Raw genomic sequence first — 9,543 nt, forward strand, 5'->3', positions numbered from 1 at the left:
CAAGGCCCAGAGGAGGCGGTTGGTAACAAGCTCACAGTTTGCTCATCGGGAAAATGCATGATTCTGCTGCTGGGTTTGATCAATAGGGCTGCAGACATCCAAGTGTAACTTGGAAGAGTAAGGGGTAATGCCAGGCTTCCTCACAACAGGGTTGGCTGCTTCCAAGGGGGCTGGCTCTTGACTTGACACACCTGTCTGTGAGCCTTTGGCAAAATCAGGCCTGAGCCCTGATGTTCTCTGACCCCAGCATTCCCCAAGCCCTCACACCCTCTATGACCACTGAACTGGTCATGCTTTGGGGTCACTCGTAGTGGCAGATGACAATCTTAAAGACTCTACCTGGGAGCAGGAAGACCTAGTTTCCTATGCTGTCACTCCCTCCGTACACTGGTTGCGAGGGAGCTGTGGAGGGCCAGGTCTGCTTGTCTCACAGCCAGGCTCCATTATTGGCAACTTTTGGTGACATTTTACTTTCTTGCTGCTAACCTATCCACACAAGAGCCCACTGGTGGGGTGGTTACGAGCTAGGCTGCAATCTGCATGGTCAGCAGTTCAAAACCAGCAGCAGCTCCAAGGGAGCTATTTACTCCCATAAACAGTTCAACAGTCTCGGGAACCCAGAGCCGGGGCCAATGTAAACGCAACCTAATAGTTGCGTCAGCTTCTCTCAAGATGGCCAGCAGGTAGTCATCTCCTGTGAATGGCTTGACATGCAGTTACGAGGACTTTGTGATGGAAAATGATGCTCTGATCCACACATTCAGGCTAAGACCGAGGCATTCGTGTGTTGCCTTCTAGAAAGCCAGAACTGTCCGTGACGTTTTAGAAGTCAAGCATCCAGTGGCTTGCAAATGATGCTCAGAAAAGCCCCATTCACTTTGCTCGTCCCCTAATAGACACGCTCATTCACCTACCCACTCATAGCCAGAACTGCCCACCCTTGATGTTCTATTATTTGTTATCTAAAGAAAGGGCTATACAGTTTGAGAAATCACTGATTTACTTTGAATCGCTGATTTTACTAAGGGAAAATTGAGATCCGCTGTAGGAAAATGGGAGCCCTGGTGGCACAGTGGTTACTCATCGGGCTGCTATCTGCAAGATCAGCAGTTTGAAACCCCCAGCTCCTCCTCAGGAGAAAGAGTGTTTTCTACTCCCATAGTCAAGAGTGACTCTCAGACTCACATCAGTAGCTCTACTCTGGCCTCTGGAACTGCAATGAGTCGGCATCGGCTTGATGCAATGAGTTCAGAGTGGGAGAGTTGCTTGACCATTTGCCACAGAGCAAATCTGTGAGTGGGCAGCAGCAGCCACACTGGTCCTGGTTGCTCTTAGAACCAACACAAGTGGTCATGGAGGACAGAGCAGAGGACCATGATCATGGTAGGCTGGAAGGGTAGAGCATCCTTGAGTCTGGTCCTGTCCTAGGACTTATCTGCTTCTTGCTTCAGAAAGGCTGCAGGACCTGAGGTCTCCGCCTTTAAAATGGGAGGAGCTGTATTTCTCAAGGGAGCAGTACGTACCATTCAGACTACAAACTCACTGCCACCAAGTCAGTTCTGACTCAGTCCCCTCCAAGGGAAAGTAGAAGTGCCCCTGTGGGTTTCTGACGATGTGAATCTTCACAGGAGTGGAGAGAAAGCCCAATCATTCTCCCGCTGAGCAGACCTGATGCATAACCCATTACACATCACTAGGGCTTTGTGAGTTCAGACACATATTAATGTAAAGTGAGAATATATTACCAGTCTCAAAGGTACTGTGAAGAGTAAGATATGTAAGTCTTCATAATGTGCCTAGATTTCAAAATGTCCTTTCTACAGAAGAAACGAGTTCAGGGTCCACTCACAAAGGGACAACCCTTCACAGTCCTTACCTCTTGGTTCCTGGACGTAGGTTGAGGCAGAGGGTGCCTGGACATAGGCTGTGGTAAAGCTTTCTAATCTTCCGGCCCCAGCACCAGGCTGCTACCTTGGGGTGGGGTCCACCTTCAGATCCAGGACTCAAAGCCACATGTCAATACTCCACCAGGGCATCCTCTGCTCCCCTCTGGAGGGGCTATGGCTCTTTTCCTCACACTCTAGGGCCATGAGAGCCCCAACCCCCTGCTCTGAAAGGGGAACCCACTACAGATGCCACTGCTCCCTGGCATCTCAGGCCTCAGACCAGTTTAGGGCCTTCTCAGGGAAACACAGTGGTGGTGGTTGCCAGGTGGGTCCCATAGCGGAACCACATCACCAAGCCAGGCTCCCATCTGACCTCTGTTCCCTCGTTGGCTAAGAGTGGGAGCTGACTCTAAAGTTTCATGTTCTACCTTCACCGTTCTGTGTGCCCTTATGATATTTTTACCTATTTTTAAAAAGTTTCTCCCTTAAATTAATAATAAGCAATGCTGTTTCTGAAATCACAGGTTCAAGATAGTGGTGGCCTATTTCACACATGGTTAGAAAAACAAGTGCATAACTATCAACGGCATCAGGGGAGTCCATCGTGACCATGAAAAGTCATCCCTAGACTAGATCACTGATGGCCTGTCCCACTCTCTGACCTCCTGCTGAGATCCCTCAAAGGCTCTTGAGAACAAAAAGTCTGACTTTATAGCAGGTAGAAGGGGGCAAAGGAAGGAGAGACCTGGGAGAAAGCTTGATGTAGCCAGGGCTGCAAGAAGATGAAGAATGAAAGATGACGGGGCCAGGACAGAAAGGGAGACTGAAGGCTTAAGTGTCATTGAGAAAGACTCCTGCGACTGATTTCTAGAAACAACTGAAGGCCAAGCTAAGAATCAGCTAGCCCTGCATCCCTCACTCCACCACACACTCGCCGACTCACCTGTAGGGCCTGCTGCTCTGAGGGTGGGGGTGACCTTGATTCTGGAGGCAAACCTCTGAACATGGAGGTGCCTGGGGGTTAGGGCACGTCTGCCTTTCAGCTTCCACTCCTTGCCTTTGAGAGTGGCCAGGGCCTTCTGGACACTGGCCAGAGTTCTGAATTTTGAAAGCAAGAAGACCACCTTCTGTTAGAGAGGGCCCAAAAAGGTGGTCACTGTCCGAGCTGGCTCCTGGCCAGGGCCATGGCAAAAAGCCAGACAGGAGCCCCTGCCCTGGCCCAGCACCTTTCCCTTCTCTGACCTCATGTTCCCACCATCCACTAGTGACCCCTTTCCCTAAGGCTGCATCTGGTGGCGTACACTTACTCAAGAAACAGTATTTTTCGGTGTTCCACATTTAAGATCGTTAGGCAAGATCACAGCTTCCAGGCCAAGGAAGAGGCTGGCATGGTGCACAAGTTGTCTTTGAAGGTTTCGCTCACTCCAGATTGGTAAATAGGACCCAGCTTCTCCGAATCTTGCTCCAGCTCACTGACAATGGAGGGTCAGCTCTGTCACAGGCCTTTGCACCTAAGCCAGAAAGCACAGGCTTAGTGGTCACCACTGCAAGCCCCCTGGCCTCTGCAGACTAGCGAGAGCCCTTGGGAAAAGAATTTTGCCAGTTTGCTCATCCATAAAATGAAGAGAAGATAGCTGCCTCAGAGAACCCTGGTGGAGACTAGATAGATCGAAAGATGGATGGATGGATGGATAGAAATACACTTCTATCTTTTTAGGTAAGTATATTCTTTCTCTTTCTCTTCCCATCCCCAACATTAAAAATCAGTTTTATGCCACCTAACCTCAGTGAAAGTCTGTTCACTTACATAATCAACTTCAAAATAACAACAATGGCTCACCCCTGCAAGTTGAAGAAAAAGATAATCACAAAGAACCTCCCCGAATAAACTATTTGGACCCTAAGTAGGAATTACTAGCCCAAGTGAATTTTAATAAAAGCAAAAGCTGTCATGTCCTGGGTGCCTCACTGTTAGAACTCCAGGCTAGAGATTTTCCACGGCAGAATTCTTGTGCCTGGGCCTCTCTAGGCAGTTTCTTGTATGTCTTGGGCTATGGCTGCACAAAGGCCACTGCCTTTCTGACCTGTTGCTGGCCACCTTACCTTGATGCAGATACCTTCCACCAGAGCATCATCCAAAGCTGGCCAGCTGGGCAGCTTCCAGGACTTCCTGCTGGACACAGAGATGAGGCTGCGGAGAGAAGAAGAGCTTTGCCTTCTAGACTCAAGCTACTGGAAAGAGCTGGAGAAGGCACATGACCTGCAGTACCCAAAGCCACCGGAATAGACTCCCCCTTGCTGTGTGGGGCCAGACAGTGGCTGCCGGCTGCTTCATGGTGGTGGTCAAATTTTTTGGGGGGGTGGTGGTAGTGGTGGTGGTGTTCAATTTTAAGTAGCATCACCGAGGTTTAGGAACTGATTCTAAGGCAATAGCCCTTACCTATCTTTTAAAACGGAAGCCTATATCTCTCTGGGTGGTTTGGAGAATGGACTAACAAAATGTTTCCTATTCAACTTGCTTTTCACATTGTTTCTTAGGTGTCACCAAAGGTGTATGCCAGCACTAGATACAACTATAGGTAGAGGTTCACATTCATCTTCTTAGTTTAATCTCAGAGAGAGGCAGCTGTGCTATAAGCTTGAGAAGCCAAATTCTTTTCATTAACTGGGTCTTATCGTCACTACCCTTCAATATCTGGATATCTAACCACTGTTTTTATCCTATCTGGGTCTGAGCATGTTCTCGGTTCTAAAGCAGTCTGTCTTCTACCAGAGAGAGCTGTGCTGCAGAGCAGAGCTCTTCCTGCGGTCCCCTTGATGCCTCAGGGATCGTCGCTCTTTGTGCTGATCTGAGCTACAGCATTCTCGTGGGGAGAAAACCCTTCCATTACCATCCTCTTGGACCTTAACCCATCTAGAGACTACTTTGAATCTAAACCCTACCCAGATAGCCCAAGACATGCAAACTATTGCTGCCCTTTGAAAGCTGAGGTCACAATCAGAAGGCCAACAACCTACAACCAGCTAGGAAAGATTCTTTTTGTATAGCTCACAAATGTTTAAGACAACTAAAGCCAACATATGAAAATTGGCAGATTTCTCAATTTTCTTTAAAAATCCAAACTAGTAATAATGGGTACATGTTCCTGTTGGTAGGAGCTCTGGAGGTCTAGTGGTTACATGTTGTGCTGTTAATCATAAGGTCAACAATTCAAAACCACCAGCTGATCCAAGGGAGCTTTTCTACTCTTGTAAGGAGTTACAGTTGGACTATACCCTCTCCTATAGGGTTGGATGATTTGGAAAGAACTCAATAGCAGTGAATTTGCTTTTTAGTTTATGTTTGTGAGTCAACAACTGCCTCCATCAGACAGCATGTCTCACTCCAGTCGGTACCAATCACTTTTACTTAACGAATATTACTGCATAGCTCCTATAGAGATGAGTTTGTAGTACTAATCTAGAAGGCCCAAATCTACATTTTCTGGTTTCCTTCCCCGATGAGTTGCAAGAACAAGACTCACTGATGTGACTGGACTGACGCTCTTACGCAGCTTCTTCAGAGCCTGGAGGGTGCATCTTTGCTAAAGGGTCCAGCACAAACAGTTGACATCTCTGGCATGTGATCCCCAGCTACGGAGACCAGCAGAACACAGCAAGGAGGTGCATGTGAAAAGAGAGATAAAGGGTTAGAGAACCACGAGTTTAAACACAGGACAGTTTTACTTCAAGGAATGTTTTCACATGAGACTTACCAAAGTACAAAGATTTGGATACAGGACATGCATTATTACAGTGTTACTTATAACAAAAATTTATAAAGTGAGGTGTTGTAATTAATAGGTATATCATACAAAGGACTACTGCAGCCATTGAAAACAAGGGTGATAAGGTATATACTAACATGGAAAAATGTACAAAATATACTCTTCAATGAAAATATAAAAGTGACAAAACAATATGCTTAGGTTGATTCCCATTTTATAAATATGCTCTTTTTAAAGGCACTTTTGAAAAATGCACGATGTTTAAAGTATAAACATAGAAAAACTGGAGAAATATACAACCTTTTTTTTTACTATGCACAACAAACGTAATAAAGGAGGTATTTCTTCCTCTAAGGGGGCAGGTTCTAAGAGTAATTAAGTAAATCCTCCAAAGAGCCCGTCCCCTTATTCATTTGTTCATATCCTGTCAGGTGTGGTGAGCAGGGCTCAAAAGAGAACTGGACAATGCTGAAAGGAGACAGGGGGATGTCCACTTTGGTCTGCTCAAGAGCCTGCGGAGGAAACACCAGAGTGAGGGAGGGATCCAGTAGTCTACTGTGATTCTTGGGAATGAGCCACAACCACTATGACCAGCAAATTTAGCGACAGGAAACCAAGCATTGGAGGAGATACAAAACAATCCCTTAAATGAGAACACAAAAGAGGTGACTGCAGAGTGTCAAGAAAGCAGGTGAAAATCTAATAAAGGACATTGAAAAAAATCAGGAAAAATATAAGTGAATAAAACAGATAAGGATTGGAGAGACTAGAGCTAAATGGCAGACAAGCAAAAGACGGTCAATAAAGAGTTCATGGCATAATTCCATTTCCTTTTCATTCCATTCTGCCATGAACTTTTTGAAGCCTCCTTGTACATATATAGTTGGAGTTCATGAGGAAGAAAATTAGAACAATGAAACCAAATGAGTTTTTGAAAATATAATCTAAGAAATATGGAAATAAACGGAGACCAGAGCTATATATTGAAAAGGGCCATTGGGTACCAGGAAAGTGTGAGACGGCTCGGTAAGGGAATGAGACTCTTCATCAAAGGACCAAAGGACTCGAGGCATAAAGGAGAAATAATTTACAAGGCCAAAATAATTACATTATCATTGACCTTTTTTAAAAAATAACTTACAAGGACTTCTACCTCCAGTCAAAGATCAAGTAAAGCAAACCAGGAACAGAAGAAAACTTTCAGAACCTCATATAAAGGGCATCTATTTGAAAAATCAGAAAAACACAAACTAGTGTCCTGGCTAACAGTATGAAATGAGGTACTTTTCCCCTAAGATCAGGACAAACTCAGCTGTCTGCTCCGTCACTTCCACTCAGTGCTGTGCTAGGGATTATCCACTACACACCACAGTACGAAAACTGAGAAATGGAAGGGGAAGAAATAAAAGGCATACAGACTGGAAAGAAAAAGGTAAAACCATTCGTTGTAGACAACAGGAAGTAGGATAAGACTACCAATTACTGTATAGATAATAAGTGGCAGGGCAGGGAGGGAAGGATACCACTTAAAACTGACCAACCCCCTCCGCCCTCACAAACTCATTAATTTCTCCACAAATATTTTGCCACCCCTTTATAAACCCCAAAGCAAACTCCTTGCTGTGTAGTCCATTCCAACTCATAGCGACCCTCTAGGGCAAGGTGAACTGCTCGTGTGAGTTGCCAAGCGGTAACTCTGAACGGGAGGGAAAGCCTCATCTTTCTCCCACCAAGTGGCTGTTAGTGAACCTGCTGACCGTGCAGCTAGCTACCCAACAGGTACCCCACGAGGCCACCCGAGTGTCACAGACGTGCTAGGCAAAGGTTCAACAAGGAGAAAGGTTCTCAAGGTAAACAAGAAACCGTCCTAAATAACAAAGGAAATATTTTCAAAAGCCTGAGACCACACCTATCAATAATAGCAAAGTATGCCGAGCTTCACTTAAAAGCAAAAGGATTTTACACTTGGAAATTTTAAGCTCCTTGATACACAATTCTTAGGTAAAATGGAAACAAAGTACATAATTTCAAAATAGCAAAAATGGAAAACACTACATATAAAAATTTATGGAATCTATTTAGAGCAGTGATTAGAGGGAAAAGTCATGCCCTAAGAACCTTTCTAACTAAAAGAATTAAAGTAAAAGTAAATTCCCAAACACAAAAAGCAAGAAAACCAACAAATCAAAGCACAAAGAAGACTAAAAGTAAAAACATAAATTACTGAGAACAAAAAAACAGATTAATAAATCAAACTCTTGGCTTTGGCATAGAGGTTAAATGTTGGGTTGCAATCTGCAAGGTCGACAGTTCGAAACCACCAGCCACTGTATAGGTTGAGGTACAAGCAATCAGGCAGGGACAGACCAAACCCAAGGATGTTTATGTCATTCCAACACAAAGAAGGGAAAAGAAGTTGGTGGAGAGAAGGGGATTTAAAAAAAAAGAAAAAAAAAGAGGGAGACAGCGGCACTGGGAGAGCAGGGCACTAATCCACCCAGGGAGAGGGTATTGTTTATGTCTCCACCAAAATGGGAATGTGAGTGCAGACCCACCACAGCTCCCCAAACTTTGAGGGCAATGTAACCACATGAAACAACACATGAACAGAGGGCCACTGGGCCGGCCGGCCCCATTCAGAGCCAAACTGACTCCCTCCCTAGCAGTGCATGCTACAGAGGACAACACTAAACCTACAGGTTGGGGAGAGGGGCCAGCCTGCCAGGCCTACACAGAAACAAACTAAGAAGGAAAAAGAGAGAGTGAAGGACGAGACCCAGACTGGCACACCATGCCCTGAGGATGACGTCCCTGTTGTCAGCTGCTAGGGCTGACAACAGCTCAAGACATGATGTCCCCTCGCTGGGGCATACAGCAACAGAGGACAATACTGGGGACACAGGGTGGGGAGTGAATCTGGTCTGACCCCCCCACAGTGGGGAGAACCAGAAGGGAACATAACAGATGAGCAATGGGAGCAAAGGCCATGAGGAGTCTCCAAAATAGACTTCAGGCTAGGAGAAGCAGTTCCCAGAATCCCCCAGGACTGGTGGGGAGATAGTCATAAAGGTCAGCGGACCGACCTGAAATTATGTACGCTTTTTGCTGGAGTTTCTTTTCCCTCTTTTTATTCAATCTTTTCTTTTGTTTTGTCTCTGTTATTGCTGTTTTGCCTACATATAAGATAGGCATGGGAAGCAAGCCCGAGGAGAAAGCAACTGGACCAATAATTCCAGAGGGACTTGCGGGGAGGAGGAGGCAGGGGAAAGGAATGGTGAGCAAACAACAACACAGACAGGGGAACAACTAGAGGGTTAAATGCAACAACAAGGAGGTGTTGGAGCAATAGCAATCTAGCTGAGAGGCATTACGAAGAGACAAGAAGGGTGAGCGTGATGGTGGGGCAGGAGGAAGGTAAAAGGAAACAAGACAAAAGATCTAAGAAGCAAAGCTATGGACAGAGGTATAAACAGAGGTGTGTACATATGTAAATATATTAATTCATTAAAAATAGAGGTATTGGACTGTGTACATGTATTTATATGGCAATACATTGAGGAAGTGGATGAACTTTGGGCCTCTGCTCAAGCCCTCCCTCAACGCAAGAACACTTTGTTCTAACAACCTGGAATTCTGTGATGCTCACCTTCCCGACACGATCGCTAAAAGACAAAATGGGTGTATGGTCAAATGTGGTGAAAAGGCTGATGGCGCCCGGCTATCAAAAGATATAGCATCTGGGGTCTTCAAGGCTTGAAGCTAATTAAGCGGCCATCTAGCACAGAAGCAACAAGCCCACATGGAAGAAGCACACCAGCGTGTGCAATCATGAGGTGTCAAGGGGATCAGGTACCAGGAATCAGAAGACCCAAAACAAAAAAAACATATTG

At 45.6% G+C, this 9,543-nt stretch overlaps 1 protein-coding gene across 1 annotated transcript in view; it reads right to left on the reverse strand.

The window, feature by feature from the left end:
• Nucleotides 1-6: 6 nt before the first annotated feature.
• REXO5 (RNA exonuclease 5) overlaps nt 7-9,543 on the reverse strand; it is a 23,144-nt gene continuing 13,607 nt past the window's right edge. Inside the window, 12 exon segments of the mRNA XM_045286002.1 lie at nt 7-1,988; nt 2,826-2,890; nt 2,892-2,984; nt 3,194-3,217; nt 3,219-3,270; nt 3,273-3,361; nt 3,363-3,397; nt 3,990-4,029; nt 4,031-4,080; nt 5,387-5,466; nt 5,469-5,484; nt 5,487-5,519. Of these exon segments, the coding sequence (XP_045141937.1) occupies nt 1,873-1,988; nt 2,826-2,890; nt 2,892-2,984; nt 3,194-3,217; nt 3,219-3,270; nt 3,273-3,361; nt 3,363-3,397; nt 3,990-4,029; nt 4,031-4,080; nt 5,387-5,466; nt 5,469-5,484; nt 5,487-5,519 (693 nt within the window). The 3' untranslated portion in view covers nt 7-1,872.

This window comes from Echinops telfairi, unplaced genomic scaffold, assembly GCF_000313985.2.
Source record: "Echinops telfairi isolate 266 unplaced genomic scaffold, ASM31398v2 ScPeMD7_5;HRSCAF=22, whole genome shotgun sequence".
NCBI classification, from domain to species: Eukaryota; Metazoa; Chordata; class Mammalia; order Afrosoricida; family Tenrecidae; genus Echinops; species Echinops telfairi.